Source organism: Trifolium pratense, linkage group LG1 (assembly GCF_020283565.1).
Source record: "Trifolium pratense cultivar HEN17-A07 linkage group LG1, ARS_RC_1.1, whole genome shotgun sequence".
Taxonomy (NCBI): Eukaryota; Viridiplantae; Streptophyta; class Magnoliopsida; order Fabales; family Fabaceae; genus Trifolium; species Trifolium pratense.
Window position 1 is genome coordinate 18,698,773 of NC_060059.1, and position 20,998 is coordinate 18,719,770.

The window sequence follows — 20,998 nt, forward strand, 5'->3', positions numbered from 1 at the left end:
TAGCAATGCAAGAAGAGCTGAATCAATTTCAAAGAAATGATGTCTGGACTTTAGTGCCTAAACCTTCACACAAGAACATTATTGGAACAAAATGGGTATTCAGAAACAAGCTGAATGAACAAGGTGAAGTGGTAAGAAACAAGGCTAGATTGGTTGCACAAGGTTATAGTCAACAAGAGGGGATTGACTATACTGAAACCTTTGCACCAGTTGCTAGACTTGAAGCAATCAGGTTACTTCTATCTTATGCTGTTAATCATGGAATAACCTTGTATCAGATGGATGTTAAAAGTGCCTTCTTAAATGGTTTTATTTCTGAAGAAGTGTATGTTAAGCAACCTCCTGGTTTTGAAGATGTCTCAAACCCAGAACATGTTTTTAAATTGAAGAAATCACTGTATGGTCTGAAACAAGCTCCAAGAGTTTGGTATGATAGACTCAGTAATTTCCTTCTTGAAAAAGGTTTTGAAAAAGGAAAGGTTGACTGCACACTCTTTAGGAAAACAACCAAAGAAGACATTTTAATCATTCAAATTTATGTTGATGATATTATCTTTGGTTCAACTAATGCTTCTTTGTGCAAGAGTTTTTCTAAGATAATGCAGGATGAATTTGAAATGAGCATGATGGGAGAATTGAAATTCTTTCTTGGAATTCAAATTAATCAGAAGAAGGAAAGAACTTATGTTCATCAATCAAAATACACTAAAGAACTTCTGAAGAAATTCAATCTAGATGACTGCAAGATAATGAACACTCCTATGCATTCAACTACCAACATGAGCAAGTCAGATGATGAAGGAAAAGTAGATCAAAAGGCCTACAGAGGTATGATTGGTTCTTTACTCTATCTGACAGCCTCTAGACTAGATATTTTATTCAGTGTATGCTTATGTGCAAGATTCCAGTCAGATCCTAGAGAATCTCATCTTACAGATGTAAAGAGAATCTTCAGGTATCTGAAAGGAACAACTAATCTTGGACTTCTTTATAAGAAATCCAATGATTATGTACTGAATGGATTCTGTGATGCTGACTATGCTGGAGATAAAATTGAAAGAAAATCCACAAGTGGCAATTGTCAATTTGTTGGTGAAAACCTTATCTCCTGGGCTAGTAAAAGACAAACTACTATAGCTTTGTCTACAGCAGAAGCAGAATACATTTCAGCAGCTAAGTGTTGTACACAACTACTCTGGTTAAAATATCAGTTAGAAGATTATCAGGTAAGCAGTAACAATATTCCTTTATATTGTGACAATACTGCAGCCATTCATTTATCTAAAAATCCTATCCTACACTCTAGAGCCAAACATATTGAAATTAAACACCATTTTATCAGAGATTATGTTCAGAGAGGCATTATAGATATTAAGTTTGTTGATACTGAAAATCAATGGGCTGACATATTTACTAAAGCCTTACCTGTTGAAAGATTTGATTTTATAAAGAAACATCTGAACATGTTTTCAATCTCTGAATGAAAATTATTTTTGGGCTTTTAAAGTGTAAGAGGTTATGTATACCAGAACTTATGATTCAGATCATCTGAAACACAAGCTCTGAAGTACCTAACTCTGATAGAGAATTTTAAATATCTCAGAGGCTCTGAACTATTTAAGTGGGAAACGTTTAGTATTCACTGCTGAACAGTTGTCCATTAAAATAGCAGTTACCGAGTAAATTTCTGCACGTGGTCTACGTGTGTCAGGTAGTGGGTGGTTAATGATGATTTTTGGTATTCAACTTTCTGTCAATTAGCGTAACTTCCCAAATTTGCCATTTTTGTGTTAACTGTACTCATTTAAATAAACTTACACAATACACTTGCACACTATTCACTTTCACAACCTACACTTTCATATTCTCTCTAAACCTCCAACACACTTTCTTTCTCTCTCGTTAGTTTCCAAACCCTACCCTAATCTCCAACAATGGCCGGACCTTCATCATCTTCCTCAACAAAGATTCCACCGTTTATGTTCAAGAATCTTCAGATTGTTGGGAACGAGATGGAGTTTCCTGAATCTGAACTATGCTTTCTGTCTGAGAAGATTGTGGACTTTGATAGTCTTTCTGCAAACGGTTTTGAAGTTAAGCAGTACTTTACATCACAAAGATGGGATAAGTACTTCGACATGCTTAACGGTCCTATCTACCCAGACTTGCTTAAGAAATTTTGGATGAAAGCAAGAGTGTTTGATAAACATGAAGCAAAGAAGGAAGAGATTGCTGCTATTGAGAGGAATCCTAGTCTGAAGGGTAAAACTAGGAAGGAAATGGGCTTGCTGGAATTTACAGGTGTTCAGATTAGGTCTAACATCTGTGGGATGAATATGGCTTTCTCACCAATTCATTTCAATGCTCTCCTTGGTCTACCTAACTCTGGGATAGAGTTAGATGCTTTTGAAAAGGATACCAGATATAGAGATGATCTTCTGCATCTCATCTGCACTGACTTCAAGCTGAAAGGGAAAGTCAAAGGATTGACTGACGAGTGCAGAGTTATGTTCAAGATAATCCTTGCTTCTATCAGTCCAAGAGTTGGAGGGACTGATACAATCTCCTGGACGCATCGTCATTTGTTATATTTCCTTCTGACAAGGAAGAGAGTTAATCTTGGAGATTACTTTTTTGAACGGATTTGTGAAGCAATTTTTGCAAGTAAGACTCAGAGGAAAACTACTATAGTTTATCCCAGGTTGTTGTCAGACCTTCTATATCAAGGTCACGTGGTTCAGAACCTGCAGAAGTTCCACCCAGAACTGGTTCAGAAGAAGTTTTATCCAGAGATTCTGAATGCTAGTTTTCTGTCCAAGATGCATTTGATTGCATCTAAGCCTGTTGCTCCTCCACAAGAGTTCTCTGTTAGGCTTGAAGATCGTCTGTACATTGAAGGCTACCCTGTTATTTCTGAAGCTGATGCTGAGCATGTGATTCAGGACTACTTAGAAGTGCTCAGAGGAGAAGGTTTTATTGTTGATAGGAGTATGGTTCCAAAGGCTCCTGCAAACCAGTATAACCCTTCTAGGAAGCAAAAGAGAAAGGCTGAAGCTCAAGATGATCTACCTAAGCCAGATCTTTTGGCTCAAAAGAAAGTTAAAGTTGAACAATCTATGGCTGAGCAAAGGACTAAGAGAAAACATGAAGAATCTGCTACCAAGGCTACTGAAGAAGCTTCAAAAGAGCCTGTTGCTGTTGAAGTATCCAGCTCATCTGAAGAGACTGAGTCAGAAGATGAGACTGAATCTGATGAAGAGACTCTGGCTGCAAGTTTGAGGAAAAGACCTGCTCCTACTCCTAAAGATAAAGGTAAGTCTACTAAGTATGTCTTTAATGCAAAAGAGATTGGAATAGGTTACACCAAACCTCTCAGAACTGTTTTACCAGCCTCTGAAACTCCAACCTCTGATAACCCCCTATCAGAATTAGAAAAACATCTTAGTCCAGACCCTCTTAACAATCAAACCTTCACCCAGAAACCTTCATCACCTCCCAAACCTAATTCACCTCAAATTCAACCACAAAAAGAAACACCTATCATATCACCATCTGAACCTATATCACACACTCCAAACCCTGACAAAGCTTCTCCCACTAAACAACCATCTCCAATTCTGTCATCTGAACCTGCATCCCCACAACATCAAAATCCTGAACCATCTAACCCTGAACCAACAGATAATCCAATTCCTGAAACAATTCCTGAACCTCAACCAAGTGCTGAATATGCTTCTCCTGAGCGTATTCATACTTGTGCCCCCAAGCCTTCAGAGGCAGAAGTTGTCATTATTGACAATCCTGCTAATGAATCAACCAACCTCTCTACCATTCCCAATCCTTCACCCTCATCATCTAACCCATTCAATAATCTATCCACTCAATTGCATAAAGACTTGGTTAGATTATCTTTGCTAAAGGACAGGTTTCTAGTTTGTCCTTCTGATGTGGATTTGGAAGTTTCAAGCATTAAGGCAAGAATTTGCAATGCTTTGGATGGTGCTGCTGAGGAAATTAAGGCTGTGGTTGGAAGAAGAGACTTGGATGTGATAAGCTTCATGAGGAACAGTCTGGCTAGGGCTGAGTTGAAGAGGATTACAACTTTCAATCATCACTAGTGGAAAAAACACTTCTTAGGTCGGTTAAAATCAACTTCTTAAGTCGGTTCCGAGCCTGACCTAACAATTACAGTCATAAGAAGTATTGATTTCTTAAGTCGGATTTTGACCTGACTTAAGAAACGCTTTTTAAGTCGGTTAAAATGACATTTTAAGTCGGTCCATACCTGACTTAAGAAAAGGCGACATAAGAAGTTTGAAGTTCTTAAGTCAAATTTTGACCTGACTTAAAAACTGACTTCTTAAGTCAGTTAAAGGTTTAACCGACCTAAGAAGTGTTACTGTAAATAAAAAAAAATAGCCACAATTAAATCGTGGCAAACAATTCTTTACAAAAAAATAATAAAAAATACGGTAGCTTTGCATTTGTCAACCAAATATCCAAATGAGAGTAATTTATTTTCCCCAATTTAAATTACATAAGAATAAATTTACAAACTAATTTAAGGGGTAATATCACTCATGAAGAAATAAGTAACTAACTACAAACTAATTACAATTATAACATAGAGAGAACCAACACAATAATGAATTATTCTAAGTCTTGAAAAAACTTCATATCCCTTCTTAATGTGTTGGGGAAACTGCATATCATTAAAATTGTAACCGTACCTGGACAAAAAGAATAAAAAAACTTAAACTTAGATCTGTCTCCAAATTTCGTCAGGTACTATAGCTTGTTTTCTCTCTTGTACCAATTAGATAAACAATAGTACTAATCAATTGATACAGCTTGATACATAAAAAGTGTTAGGAAAAAGTTCATTAAAAGTGAACTAATTTAAAGTGAATTAAAAGTGAACTAATTTAAATAGATTGTGACATAAAGGTTTACATAAAAAGAGACAACAATACTTAGGAGCGGGGGAAAATTACCTCATGAACAACTTCTGTAGATTGTGGCATACTGAACACTATATAGAGAACATACCAATCGGCTTTATAAGCAGCATTTTGTAAAGCCTAAAATCACGAGATATAATTCAAACATATTAATCAACTTACTAAGGGTCTATATATGTAGTAGCATTGAGAGATATAATTCAAATGCAAAATAACATGACACTAAACAACCCAACAAAATCTAAATATCAGATGAGACTAATTTGTAAACACATTACTATCTTAATTAAGGTATGTTATCAAATACAAGAAAGACATTATCATCAAAACTAATTTTTATAAGTTATTTGACAAAATAGGCATATTTTAGCTTACCTTTGTGTGGATTAAAAAGAGACTAGATAGATGTCAATAACTTGAACCTTTGTGTGAATTTCCTATGTTTGAGAATGAAGAGTGAGAGATGTAACAAACCTCATAGCTTATAAGTTTGTGTAGAACCTCAGATTATAAAATAATTCTATAGCACACAAATGCTGCACAACATGAACACGTCAGTTTAGTATATTGTTTGATATTATTCCAATTCCTTCCCAATACCTCCCAAAGAAAATCTCCAATTGGATCTGAAATTGACGGGTTAGTGTGAGCTTATCCATGCAGTTATGCACCCTTTGAATTAAAGGAAGAGATACGAGGAATAAAGGAAAAAGTGGGTATTCAAGCTCGCTCAAACAAGTTCAAGACCAGAGAAGGGAGAGAGTTCATACTTGTAAAAGGATTGAATCCACAAAATTCCTTTTGAGCAACAGGAAATACCTGTCATGTGACATGATAAACAAAATTAATAACTTCTAATAATTGATATTGGAACTAAGATAATGGCAGCAATGCATATGTCACAACAGTTGACATCTGTCATTGCCTTCTATGCACACATCCATCATTTAAGTGTAAGCTAATTAGGTGTCTGAGAGCCTACCCTCTAATAATTGATATAGGAATGAAAAATAATTGACAGACTGTGGCGTTTGATGTAACACCCTAACCCGTACTACCCTTAAAAACGTAATTTTAAAAACTTTTCAACAAGTGTAAAGGCAGAGTGCCACGCGGTAATTAAAACACAAAGCATACACACAGAGCGTCATGAATTTTAACATGAAAAGCAACAGCGGATTCAATCAACCAAGCATGCATATATATACATATATATATACATAAGCCAAATTCATCCCTAAGGATGTCACTTATACAAGAACTAGCGTATAAAAAAGGTAACACCGATATACGATGAAATCCAAGCGTAACCCCGACTCGATGTTACATTACCAGAGCATTTACTATTTACAAACTCTAGTCAAAAGCTAGTACTAAGAGGAGTAATCTATGCTAAGCCTCCTCACCAAAAGGTATCTTCAACACCCAGCTAATACCGCAGTCTAAACGTCGGCACAGTCCTCAGCCTGAATATCTGAACCCCCAAAGGTCCAGCAAATAACACAAAGCAGAGAGTTAGAAAACATAATCGCATATCATACGAGCATAAGAAAGACCTTACACTTTCGAACTACATCATACATATTCTAACTCACGCCAAAACATCGCACTAAACGATTATCAATTAATAAAGTCCAACACAATTCAACCAAATAATGTCACGTACCATTTATCAAATATATGCGCATTTACCCTAAGGTATCTAATGCCAATTAATTCACTGTCATGCCATCCCTAGACATAACTAAATGCATGTGGTACCAAGATGTCACACCAACGGTGGACCAAGAACAGTTTTATATCATGCTGGATATGTCGGAACTTACCGAACCATCTTATCTCCCTTGGATAAGCCAAAACAGTTTTATATCCTGTTGGATAGCAGCTCTGGACTCATGGATTCATCTAATCCGATCCTCGGCTTCATTATGGACACATAATCCATTTTCGTTATTGGAACCCAAGTTTCCAATGTTCACATACAATCATGAATGCATGATTACTTTTAAACACATCAAATACATGACGCTATCTAGCTCGAAGCTATTCATTCACTGATGCGGAAACACAATTCCGACATCTAACACATTAGAATAACACAATATCCTATCACTCAATTCATAATTATTCACATGATAATTATCTGCATACTCATTTTTATACACACAAGGTTTCATTTACACTTATGTCATAAAACATACATCATTCTCTTAACATTGCAAATTAATGTTAAAACATAAACATAGTCACTTGAACTACAAGTCATTGCATACGCGTGCGAATCATATAACGATTAACAATAAGCATTAACAACATCAACATGTATCAACAAACATGTAAGGATACCCTTAAACCATGTTACAAGTGCCTAATTGCACTTAAAACAATTATCAAAAAGTTGCTGTCACAGAGCTGTTCGCTGAGCGAATCCGTAGCGAACCCGTAGCGAACACGTAGCGAACACGTAGCGAACACGTTCGCTGTAGCGAACAGGTAGCGAACTACATCAGAGGGTTACAGGTACATGGCGAACACGTAGCGAACCCGTAGCGAACTTATTCGCTAAGCGAATCCGTAGCGAATCCGTAGCGAACTTATTCGCTAAGCGAATCCGTAGCGAATCCGTAGCGAACTACACCAGAAATATCTGTTCTTGAGTTATCTAAGGCGGTTTAACCCCAAATCAACTCAAAAATTCATCTAAACATGTTATAAATTCATATAAACAGCTATTCCAAACATATATGGTATCAAGGAACATTAATCATCCCTTCCAAACATCCAAATACCTCTAATAATCAAAATCAAGCCAATTTCTTGGGTTTTAAGTAACTTTCATAAACTTAACAAAAATGATCCAAACACATACATATTTGTCATGGAATCAAGCTAGTGATTAACACATACAAAGTGATGATGAAGAACATCACACTCACATACAAAAGCTTATCAAAAGTCTAAAAGAAATTGAGTGGGAGAGTTCGGGAACGGAGACATAGACAATCTCCCCTCTCCTTGCCACTCAAGAATCATGAATTCTAATCTCTTACCTTAAGCAAAGATGATGATCCAAGCCTTCTCTTGCTCAAGCTTTCTCTCTTGATCAAACCCTAGCTTAGCTCTATGGTTTTGCTCTTGCTCTACTCACTCAAACTCAAGGAAAATGAATTGTGAAACTATTCATAAGTTGGACTTGCTACTTATACTACTTCTCATGAGTCATGAACCAAGCCCAATTGGCTTAGGCCCATGCCTCTCACGCCCATAAGCCCAAAACAATGGTTCTCGAGTCTAATAACTTACGTTCGGCTAAACAATTATTCGTCGCTCACTAAAATAATAAAAGCCAATTAATAAATAAAATAACATTTAACAAAATATACGAATACGAAAAATGGGTCGTTACAATCCTACCCCCCTTAAAAGAATTTCGCCCTCGAAATTACCTTGAAACAGATCGGGATAAGAATCTCTCATCTTGCTTTCCAACTCCCACGTTGCATTCTCACCAGCCGGTCCTCCCCACACGACTTTCACGGATGCAATCTCTTTGTTTCTCAACCTCTTCACTTCTCTTCCTTCGATTCTCAAAGGCACAGTCTCGATGGTCAAGTCATCCCTCACTTGAACATCGTCCGATTCAATCACGTGTGTCGGATCAGACACATACTTGCGCAACTGTGATACATGGAAAACATCGTGCAAATTCGCCAACGATGGCGGTAATGCAATCCTATACGCGACTTTCCCAACTCGCTTCAAAATCTCAAACGGTCCAATAAACCTCGATGTCAACTTCCTTGACTTCAACGCACGTCCTACTCCAGTAGTCGATTTAACTCGTAGGAATACATGATCCCCTTCTTGGAATTCAATGTCCTTCCTCCTCTTATCATGATAACTCTTCTGTCGACTCTGAGACGTTTTCATCTTCTCACGAATCATCCGAATCTTCTCTGTTGTTTCTTGTACAATCTCTGGTCCGAGAATTGCACCTTCTCCAGTTTCATACCAACACAGAGGTGTCCTACACCTTCTCCCATACAAAGCCTCAAACGGTGCCATTCCGATACTAGAATGGTAACTGTTGTTGTATGTAAACTCTACCAATGGCAAACAAGAATCCCAATTCACGTTTTGCTCCAAAACACAAGCCCTCAACAAATCCTCTAAGGATTGTATCGTCCTCTCCGACTGACCATCTGTCTGAGGATGATAAGCTGAACTCAACCTCAACTTCGTTCCTAAAGCTTCTTGCAAGCTTTCCCAAAATCTGGAAGTAAATCTCGGATCTCTATCCGAAATAATACTTGTTGGAATACCATGTAGCTTCACAATCTGCTCCACATAAATCTCGGCCAACTTAGGCACCAAAGTACCTTTCCTGATAGCAATGAAGTGAGCACACTTCGTCAGACGATCTACCACTACCCAAATCACCTCGTTACTTTTCTTGGTCTTCGGTAAACCTCCCACAAAATCCATTGCAATGCTATCCCATTTCCATTCGGGTATAAACATTGGTTGCAACAAACCAAACGGCTTCTGATGTTCAATTTTCGATTTCTGACAAGTTAAGCATGAATAAACAAATTCAGAAATTTGTCTCTTCATTCCCGGCCACCAAAACAACTTCCTCAAATCCTGATACATCTTGGTTACTCCAGGATGAATACTCAAACCACTTCTGTGACCTTCTTCCATGATCATTCTCTTCAATTCGGGTACATCCGGTACACAAACTCTTCCGTGAAATCTCATGACTCCACTTTCGTCAATCTTGATATTGGTCTCCTTGCCTTCATTGATGAGTACCATCTTCTCCATCAATTTCTTATCCGATTTCTGACGTTCTTTAATATCTTCAAGAAAAGGATTCGTCAATCTTAACATCCCAAGCTTCACACTTGAAGAAGTAACCTCACACACAAGACTCAAGTCTCGGAATTCTTCAATCAACTCCAACTCTTTCACCATCAATGATGACATATGCAAAGTTTTCCTACTTAATGCATCGGCCACCACATTGGCTTTTCCGGGGTGATAACTCAATTCAAAATCGTAGTCCTTTAAGAATTCGAGCCATCTTCGTTGCCTCATATTCAACTCCCTCTGGTCGAATAAGTATTTCAGACTCTTGTGATCACTAAACACTTCAAACCTCGATCCATACAAGTAGTGTCTCCACACTTTCAAAGCAAACACCACTGCGGCTAACTCCAAATCATGCGTTGGATAGTTCCTCTCGTGAACCTTCAGTTGCCTTGAAGCATATGCTACCACATTACCCCCTTGCATAAGCACTCCACCAAGTCCTAACTTCGAAGCATCGCAATACACGACGAACGACTCTTTGGCATCAGGTAAAATCAACACGGGTGCAGTAGTCAATCTTCTCTTGAGCTCTTGGAAACTCTTCTCACAAATACCATCCCAAACAAACGCTTGATCTTTCCTCGTCAACTTGGTTAACGGCAAAGCCAACTTCGAAAAACCTTCGATGAATCTTCTATAATAACCGGCTAAACCAAGGAAACTTCTAATCTCTGAAACAGATTCCGGCGTTCCCCACTGTGACACAGCGTCAACCTTCGCAGGATCTACCGCGATTCCTCCACTTGAAATTATATGCCCTAGGAAACTCACCTCTTTCATCCAAAATTCACACTTCGACAACTTGGCATACAACTTCTTCTCCTTCAAGACTTGCAAAACGATCCTCAAGTGCTCTTCGTGCTCTTCCTCGGACTTTGAATAAATCAAAATGTCGTCGATGAACACCACCACGAATCTATCCAAAAATGAATGGAAAATTCGGTTCATATACTCCATGAAAACTCCAGGTGCATTGGTCACACCAAACGGCATAACTGAATATTCGTAGTGCCCATACCTCGTCCTAAATGCAGTCTTAGGTATGTCTTCCGTCTTCACTCTAATCTGATGGTATCCAGATCTCAAATCGATCTTACTAAACACACAAGCTCCAACTAGTTGATCCATCAAATCATCTATCCTCGGAAGTGGATATTTATTCTTGATCGTCACTTTGTTCAACTGACGATAGTCTATACATAATCTCATGCTTCCATCTTTCTTCTTCACAAGCAATACCGGCGCTCCCCATGGCGAAACACTCGGTCGAACAAACCTCTTCTCAAGCAGCTCTTCAAGTTGCTTCTTCAACTCATTCAACTCTGATGCTGACATTCGATACGGCGCCATCGATATCGGACTAGTTCCAGGTACTAGGTCGATAGAAAACTCTACCTCTCGCTTTGGAGGCACGTCAGATATATCATCCGGAAACACATCTGGGAATTCACAAACGATCGGTAACTCTTCTATCTTAACTCCTCCTTCGAGTTTTAATGATGCAAACATCATGAACATCTCGGCATGTTCTTTCAATGCTTCCGATACTTCCTTCCCGCTCATCAAATGCAAGTTCTCCTCCGGCTTCGGAAAAACAACGGCCTTCTCACGACAGTTGATATGAATCCGGTTGAAGATTAACCAATTCATACCAAAAATTACATCCATACCACTAAGTGGAATACACACTAAATCCATACCAAAGTGCTTATCAAAAATGGTTACGGGGCAATTACGACATACTTGTCGGGTAATCACTGAACCATTAGCAGGAGTTTCTATTTCCATCCTACCCATCATATCCGTTAAAGGAATACTAAGACGCTTCGCACAATCCAAAGAAATAAAAGAATGCGTCGCTCCCGTATCTATAATCGCAATTAAAGGAGTGTCATAGATGAAACACGTACCTCTAATGAGATTGTCCTCAAGGCTAGCATCCTCTCCACTCAAAGCAAACACCTTGCCCATCACCTTCTTGGGTTTCTTACAAGTCGGACTCTTGTGGCCTTCTTCACCACAGTTGAAACACACCACCTTTGTCCTACAAACCTCGGTCTTGTGGCCCAGCTTTCCACAATTCTTACACCTATCTCCTTTCTTAGGGCAATCATAAGACATATGACCCCTTTCTCCACAGTTGTAACAACTTCCATTCACCGGCTTCTTACCACCACTGGTATTCCCTTTACCGCGGTTGTCATAAGGTTTTCCGCGCTCTTGTCCTTTCCCTTTTCGGTCATTCGCAGCCTTGTAGTAGTTCACCTTTGCCCTACCATCTTCATCACAAATCCTACTTTTGTTCACAAGGGTCGCAAAATCCCTTATCTGCGAAAATCCAATCATATGCTTGATGTCTGGACGTAGACCACTTTCAAACTTCACGCACTTGTCGTTCTCCGCTTCCATAGTGTTGTAATGCGGACTAAACGCACACAAAGTCTCAAACTTGACGGCATAGTCAGCTACCGTCATATTTCCCTGTTTCAGTTCCATGAATTCCACCACTTTCTTGTTCTTCACATCCACAGGAAAACACTTAACCAAAAATTCTCTCTTAAACATTGCCCATGGTATAGCCATACCACCGGGTCCTAGCCTCAACTTGGCATTCTTCCACCACACATTCGCTTCCTCACGCAACACATATGTCCCAAGGGTTGTCTTCCCTTCCTCGGAACAATCCATTGCTTCAAAAATTATTTCAAGCTCCTCCAGCCACTTGTGAGCTCCATCCGGGTTGTAACCTCCGGTAAATGTTGGCGGTTTCTGCTTCATGAACCGTTCCAACCTCATCTCTACCTCTCTTCCAGGTTGATGATCTCTAACCACAATGTTGGTGAGTGCGGCCAAAGCTTCCGCAATCTGAGCATTCGTCCTCGCAGCAGCCATGATTCCTGAACGAATCACAACTAGACGTTAGAAAGTACTAACAGTGTTCCCTACACATGCTCATACGGGGAAAAGAAAAGTCCTAGTTGGTTCACACGAACCGACCTGCTCTGATACCACTATTGTAACACCCTAACCCGTACTACCCTTAAAAACGTAATTTTAAAAACTTTTCAACAAGTGTAAAGGCAGAGTGCCACGCGGTAATTAAAACACAAAGCATACACACAGAGCGTCATGAATTTTAACATGAAAAGCAACAGCGGATTCAATCAACCAAGCATGCATATATATACATATATATATACATAAGCCAAATTCATCCCTAAGGATGTCACTTATACAAGAACTAGCGTATAAAAAAGGTAACACCGATATACGATGAAATCCAAGCGTAACCCCGACTCGATGTTACATTACCAGAGCATTTACTATTTACAAACTCTAGTCAAAAGCTAGTACTAAGAGGAGTAATCTATGCTAAGCCTCCTCACCAATAGGTATCTTCAACACCCAGCTAATACCGCAGTCTAAACGTCGGCACAGTCCTCAGCCTGAATATCTGAACCCCCAAAGGTCCAGCAAATAACACAAAGCAGAGAGTTAGAAAACATAATCGCATATCATACGAGCATAAGAAAGACCTTACACTTTCGAACTACATCATACATATTCTAACTCACGCCAAAACATCGCACTAAACGATTATCAATTAATAAAGTCCAACACAATTCAACCAAATAATGTCACGTACCATTTATCAAATATATGCGCATTTACCCTAAGGTATCTAATGCCAATTAATTCACTGTCATGCCATCCCTAGACATAACTAAATGCATGTGGTACCAAGATGTCACACCAACGGTGGACCAAGAACAGTTTTATATCATGCTGGATATGTCGGAACTTACCGAACCATCTTATCTCCCTTGGATAAGCCAAAACAGTTTTATATCCTGTTGGATAGCAGCTCTGGACTCATGGATTCATCTAATCCGATCCTCGGCTTCATTATGGACACATAATCCATTTTCGTTATTGGAACCCAAGTTTCCAATGTTCACATACAATCATGAATGCATGATTACTTTTAAACACATCAAATACATGACGCTATCTAGCTCGAAGCTATTCATTCACTGATGCGGAAACACAATTCCGACATCTAACACATTAGAATAACACAATATCCTATCACTCAATTCATAATTATTCACATGATAATTATCTGCATACTCATTTTTATACACACAAGGTTTCATTTACACTTATGTCATAAAACATACATCATTCTCTTAACATTGCAAATTAATGTTAAAACATAAACATAGTCACTTGAACTACAAGTCATTGCATACGCGTGCGAATCATATAACGATTAACAATAAGCATTAACAACATCAACATGTATCAACAAACATGTAAGGATACCCTTAAACCATGTTACAAGTGCCTAATTGCACTTAAAACAATTATCAAAAAGTTGCTGTCACAGAGCTGTTCGCTGAGCGAATCCGTAGCGAACCCGTAGCGAACACGTAGCGAACACGTAGCGAACACGTAGCGAACACGTTCGCTGTAGCGAACAGGTAGCGAACTACATCAGAGGGTTACAGGTACATGGCGAACACGTAGCGAACCCGTAGCGAACTTATTCGCTAAGCGAATCCGTAGCGAATCCGTAGCGAACTTATTCGCTAAGCGAATCCGTAGCGAATCCGTAGCGAACTACACCAGAAATATCTGTTCTTGAGTTATCTAAGGCGGTTTAACCCCAAATCAACTCAAAAATTCATCTAAACATGTTATAAATTCATATAAACAGCTATTCCAAACATATATGGTATCAAGGAACATTAATCATCCCTTCCAAACATCCAAATACCTCTAATAATCAAAATCAAGCCAATTTCTTGGGTTTTAAGTAACTTTCATAAACTTAACAAAAATGATCCAAACACATACATATTTGTCATGGAATCAAGCTAGTGATTAACACATACAAAGTGATGATGAAGAACATCACACTCACATACAAAAGCTTATCAAAAGTCTAAAAGAAATTGAGTGGGAGAGTTCGGGAACGGAGACATAGACAATCTCCCCTCTCCTTGCCACTCAAGAATCATGAATTCTAATCTCTTACCTTAAGCAAAGATGATGATCCAAGCCTTCTCTTGCTCAAGCTTTCTCTCTTGATCAAACCCTAGCTTAGCTCTATGGTTTTGCTCTTGCTCTACTCACTCAAACTCAAGGAAAATGAATTGTGAAACTATTCATAAGTTGGACTTGCTACTTATACTACTTCTCATGAGTCATGAACCAAGCCCAATTGGCTTAGGCCCATGCCTCTCACGCCCATAAGCCCAAAACAATGGTTCTCGAGTCTAATAACTTACGTTCGGCTAAACAATTATTCGTCGCTCACTAAAATAATAAAAGCCAATTAATAAATAAAATAACATTTAACAAAATATACGAATACGAAAAATGGGTCGTTACATTTGAGAGCCTACCCTCTCCCCAATAACTACTAAACTGGAATTGAATATCCAAAACTTCCCTACCCCTACTCTATTCAATCAGATACCATGGTAGTCAATCCCGGGCGATCCCAGTGGGATCCCGGTGGAGCAGAGCGGAGCGGAGCTCTGCCGGGACGGGATGCGATGGAGCGGCGCAGCTAAGCTTCTCGGTGGGATCCCAGCAGGTTCCCAGTGGACCGGAGCGGAGCGGGTCCCGGGTTGCCATCCCGGGTTAGGACTGAGATTTTGTTTTCATGGGTTTTAAAGGCCGTTTTTGAAATCTCACTCATTTTAGTAAGGGTAAAATTGGTTTTTTACCTTTAAAACTGTTACTTACTCCTAACTAAACCCTAGCCGCAATTCATTCTTTCTCTCACGCTATCGTACTATCTTCTCTCACTCTCAAGATCCAAACTTCTTCAACCTTCATCTGCTGTTTCTTCTTCAACCTTCATCTGTTGTTTCTTCTTCAACCTCGGATTATTAGACTTAGACTTTGATGATGAACTCGAGTTTTAATTTTTAGTTACTTTATTAATCTAAGTGTTGGAGTCTTGACTTTTGCTTATTTATTTTGCTTGACTTTTGTTGGTAATTTTTAGTTACTTTATGATGAAGAAGGTGTTTTTTTTTTTTGACAAAGATGAAGAAGGTGTAGTAGACTTGAGATTTGTGTTTTTAATTTTTAATTTATGAATGTTTTATGGATTTTGAGATGTTTGTTTAATTTTACATTAATTATATGTTTATAGTATTATTTATGTAATTTATAAATAAATTAAAAATAATAGCGGCATCCCGGCCATCCCGCTCCTCGGGATGCCGCTATCCCAGTTTTGGGGCTGGCCGCTCCGCTCCGGGATTAACTACTATGTCAGATACAAACATACACAGTTACAACAATATAGAAACAATATTGTATTTGTGCCTCATAGAGCAGCACCTTCAACTATTGCACTAAGGCTCCCTTTCGAAAAAACGAGTTGTGTGAAAATTAAATTCTCATTGTGATGCGACCAGATATTACCATCTCAATGAGTGTAGTTAGTAAGTTCATGTCATCACCCAGAACTACACATTGCAATATAATATTTCACATCAAAAGTATCTCAAAGGGGATTTGTATGAAAACTAAATTATCTGAGTGATGCAACCTGATATGCATAACTCATTTATCGACCGAACTTGGTTCACACACACACATAGTGACATAGCTAACATATTTTTATTCCACAAAAAAAGTAATGCATATAGATGCAGATAGCTATGTTGTCCTGGACTTCAAAAAGAGTTAATTCTGTGAAAAAATATTTAAGTGAAAGCTAATTAGGTGTCATATTTTCACTAAATCCTTGGTAAACTTACGCAGATAGCTATTTTTAAGTTTTAACCTACGCTGAAAGTTTCTAAGGGCCCGTTTGGATTGACTTATTTTTGAGCTTATGCAAATAAAAATCTTTTATGTATTATTCATAAGCTTGTCAATGTAGTTTATGAAAAAACAGCTTATGAAGATACAATTTTTGCTAGTGAGAACTTATGAGTTAACATAAAAGCTTATTTATTTGCATAAGTTATTTTTAATAAGCTAATCCAAACAGACCATAAATCTTCTGAGGTAAACACAAAAGTTTCATCAAACCCATCACTTAAACTTCTCATAAACCACCACACAACGTAACATTCATATACATAGTACCATAAACAATAACACCTACACAATCAAAAGAGAAAGAACTTAACCTTGATGGAGAGAAAGACATTGTCCTGTCTTTGGAATTCAAAAAGGACAGAGACAAGATCAGACTTGAGCAAGCGCGAAACATTGGACCGGACAAACCGGTCGAGACGAACCGGGTCGGATTGGAGTCTCTTGAGTTCTTTGGTAATGATGAGACCTTCTTTACCCAATTCTTTATTTCGCCTCCATATTGATAGGCTTGGTTTAGAAGCGGAACCGGTAATGAACCGAGAAGAAGAATTAACGACGGTGGCTGTAGAAGAAAAAGAAGATGATGAAACTCTTCGCAGTGCAAGTCGCAGCATTAATTAGAGAGAGTGCTATCAGCACTTATCAGAGCAGAGGCCACAGCTGTGTGGCGGCGAGACGGGAGTTTGAGAATAAGAAGGGTTTGCGTTTTTCTGATATCTACGAATGAATGGATGATGCGTTTATTTATTTATTATTTTTTTGTTTTTTTTTTTTTTGTGTTTTTATAAGAGATGCGTGTTTTTTTTTTTTAAATTCATTGATGATTTAATTATTTATTTTACTTTTGACATATTTACTTTGATATAAAATTGTTTTTTAAAGAGTCTCAGGTTCGATTCTCTCGTATAACAAATTGGAATTTAATTTGTTAATTTTTACTATTGTTAGTTTTTTTTTAAAAGATTAAGATTTTTTTTAAAAAAAATAGATTAGAGTTTTTTTTTATGTTAAAGGGCTGAGTTCGATTCTCGTATGAAACTCATTATAATTTAATTTATAAAAAATAAATGATACTTCTTAGGTCAGGTGAGGGAAGTATGACTTAACAAACCGGATTTCTTAAACCAGTTGAGTGCTACCTGACTTAACAAAAGGGGTTTCTCAAGTCAGTTGAGAGACATCTGACTTAACAAGTAGGTTTTGCAAATTAGTGAATTTTATTTGAATTTAATATTATTTTTTTAATCTTTATTAAGTCTGCTGAAAATGGAACCGACCTAAAAAGGTTTACCTTATTTACAGAATTGCCACCGCACATGTTCTTAAGTCAGGTGGCGATGCTAACCGACCTAAGAAGTTTTCTATAAAGCGTTTTTTCCACTAGTGCATGCTGAATCTGAACGTGCTAAGCTGGAAGCACTTGCTGCTGCTGAACATCGTCTGAATGCTTTTAAAGTCTGTTGGATAGACTCCAAGCTGTTTCAGAGTCTTGAAGCTCAGAGGTCTGAGTCTGAAAGGTTAGAAGAAGCTGCTGCAAGAGTTGCCCAGTTGACAAATGAGTTGCAACCAGAGGACATTTCAGAGGATGATGTGCTTGCTTTTAAGAATCAAGAGGATGTGCTGATGATTGACTATCCAGAGGAAGGTGAACCCTCTGATAAAGGCAAGGCACCTTTGGTTGAAGAACAAGCGCCTTTAGTTCAAGATCAAGCTCCTGTGGTGGTTAATCAGTTGCAGATCTTTCAAGAAGCCCTGAGGGAACAACAGAAAGGTTTGGAAAGGCAAAGAGCTGCTCACCAAACATTGGAAACCAAGGTGGATGGTTTAGTTTCCAATGTGGGATCCTTGAATGACAAATTTGACCAACTCTTAGCTTTCCTTAAGAAACCCTAGGATTCTATGCACATTTTCTTTATGTTTTTATGTTTTGCTTGATTATACTTTTTTTTTTTTGTTTGTTTTCTGAACTTGTTATTCATATTTTGTCTAAACAATTTCTTTTGTTAGTTATGTGATTTGGTATTATTTTTTGTTTGTGCAAACTTTCTCTGTTAAATAAGACCATAAGAACACAAGATGCTTTTAAAACGAAAACTTTTATTAATGCTCTAACCATGTTGAGTACATTGGTAAAAAAAAAAGAAAAAGAAAAAGACAACCTAATCCTAATCAGATGGATAATACTCAGAAGAAATCTCAGATTTCTCCTCAGCATCCTCTGATGAAATTTCTATGGGATCTGGGTTTGGTTCTTCTTCTTCTTCTTCTTCTTGTTCTTCTTCTGGAACATAGCTAGCCAAGAACTCAACATAGTCAGCATCATCTTCATTCTCTTCAGCTTCAGAATCTGATGAGATGATTATTATCTCCGCATCTTGTGGTTTCTTGTTGTCTTCTTTATTTTTCTCCTCTTCTTCGCGTTTTTCGTTTTCTTTCTTTCTCCTAAACTCTGCAATGCGTGAACTGAATCTTCTCATTCTTCCTAATCTCTCTTGATTTACTCGTTTATTCTTGTTTTTACTTGAAGAAGGCATGTTAACTCGTTTACCTTTTTATAAACTCTTTAGCGTGTTGTTTTTTGTTTTGAAATAAATTCACCTCTGTAACAACCACTCTTCTTCTTTGACTGTCTTGGTTATATAATTTTTTTTACTTTTTGATAATGACAAAAGGGGGAGTAGTTACGCATTAATTGATAAGTGATAAGTTCAAAAACTGAAACCACGTTTTTATGCTTTTATCTCGCTTTTATCCGTTAAGTTAAAAGTTGTTACTTTTAAGTTGTTTTACGTATTTCAAGGTGGAGACTGAGTTAGTTGAAACTGAAATAAATTTCATAAGTAAGGATAAGTTAAGAGTGCAATTTTAACTTAGCCTTATGAGACTTAGGGGGAGAGCTTGCAAACCTCTCACTCTGAAGAAAGATATGAAATTTATCTCATTTCAAATTATCTTAATCTTATACTAAATTAAAATATCATGGATAAAACTTAAAGCCTTGGCTTTAAGGAGTATCAATCTTAGGGGGAGCTTGCAAACCTCATAAACCTAAGAGAAACATGATAAGTTAATTTAACAACAATTGTCAATTAATACTTATGTTTGTCATCATCAAAAAGGGGGAGATTGTTGGAACAAAATTGATTTAAAAATGTTTGCCCCTAAATCTATAAAGGTTTTGATGATAACAAAGTATTAATAAACAATTGGAAGGACTAAAAATTTATTTTAAGTGCGTAGATATAAGCATCAGATAAGCTCTGAGTGAAGCTCAGAGGATGTGAATTCAGAAGCTCATAAGCGCTCAGAAGATGTTGGACTTCAGAAGTTACAACCTTCAGATGATGAAGTCTTCAGAACTTCTTAAGTGACTAAAGCTTCATCAACCTCTGAAGATCTTTTTGAAAGCTGTAAAGATTCCCTTTGCAAGTCAACTCTTCTACCAATGAAGAAAAGGACCTTTCAAGCCTGATCAGTTCAGCTACTCTTGTTTTGTCTGTTCTCTTTTGAGAACGTGGGTCTTCAGACTTGTTAGCTGAATAAGGAAAGTCTTCTCTGCAGTAGTCAAAGTACCTGAAACTCTTTCTTAGTTTTGGATACAACCAATCTGCATCAAGACGGACTGCTTGAAGACAAAAGTTTATTAACTCCAACGGTTCTTTTTGCAACGACTCTTTTCTAGTGGTATATATACTAGAAGAATCAGCTACAACAATTATAATCATTAAGGATTGAACGTGCGCAAAACAACCTCTGAACTTTGTGATATACAAGCTCTGAACCTTTGTTAAGTGTTTTTGCACTTTAGTCAAATACTCTGTACTTTTTGTATTTGCTCTCTTTAGGTTCATCTAAGAGCATTTGTATATTTTCATATACTTTACTATTACTTGAGGAAACTTAAGCTTGTGTGCTTAAGTGTGAATTCTTAAGCTTGTGTGCTTAAGTGTGAAGTCTTAAGCTTGTGTGCTTGAGCATTGTTGAGAAGTCTCTTGCTTGTGTGCTTGAGCAGGTGTAATCTTGTGTGATTATAGTGAAATCCCTTGGAAGTGCAAGGGGACTGGACTACTCTCGTTTTGTGAGAGGAACCAGTATAAATTGCTTGTGTGATCTCTCTCTCTCTCTCTTGTTATTATTTGTGTTATTTATCCGCTGCTAACGTAGTTGAGTTAAGAACTTGAAAAAGTTTTAACTTAGCTAAAACACAATTCAACCCCCCCTTCTTGTGTTTTCACACCTTCAATATAAAATTGTAATATACTAACAACTAACAAATTGTCAAACAAAATAAAATGGGAATAATATGTTGG

At 37.7% G+C, this 20,998-nt stretch overlaps 1 protein-coding gene across 9 annotated transcripts; it reads right to left on the reverse strand.

Annotated features, from left to right (window-relative positions):
• Window positions 1-4,496: 4,496 nt before the first annotated feature.
• On the reverse strand, window positions 4,497-17,414 carry LOC123902487 (pentatricopeptide repeat-containing protein At1g62350-like). Of its 9 annotated transcripts, none has more exons than XR_006807626.1 (5): window positions 17,000-17,414; window positions 5,732-5,780; window positions 5,337-5,398; window positions 4,995-5,081; window positions 4,497-4,730 (listed from the first exon to the last, which is right to left on the reverse strand). XR_006807626.1 is itself a non-coding variant. In XM_045952227.1 (4 exons), exons 1-4 carry the CDS (start codon window positions 17,080-17,082, stop codon window positions 4,713-4,715), a joined length of 237 nt encoding a protein of 78 aa, XP_045808183.1. In that variant the 5' UTR covers window positions 17,083-17,414; the 3' UTR covers window positions 4,497-4,712. The 9 variants fall into 9 exon arrangements, 3 of the variants coding, with proteins under 3 accessions (XP_045808183.1, XP_045808181.1, XP_045808182.1); XR_006807622.1 differs by having other exon boundaries at window positions 5,337-5,497; XR_006807623.1 differs by lacking the exon at window positions 5,732-5,780 and having other exon boundaries at window positions 5,337-5,497.
• Between the last annotated feature and the right edge of the window lie 3,584 nt (window positions 17,415-20,998).

Coding starts and splice junctions, on each gene's coding strand:
- LOC123902487 (XM_045952225.1), bottom strand. CDS start 17,302: ATGCTGCGACTTGCACTGCGAAGAGTTTCATCATCTTCTTTTTCTTCT. Junction 5,082..16,999: donor ATGTCTTTCTCTCCATCAAG/GTTAAGTTCTTT, acceptor TCGTGATTTTAG/GCTTTACAAAATGCTGCTTA.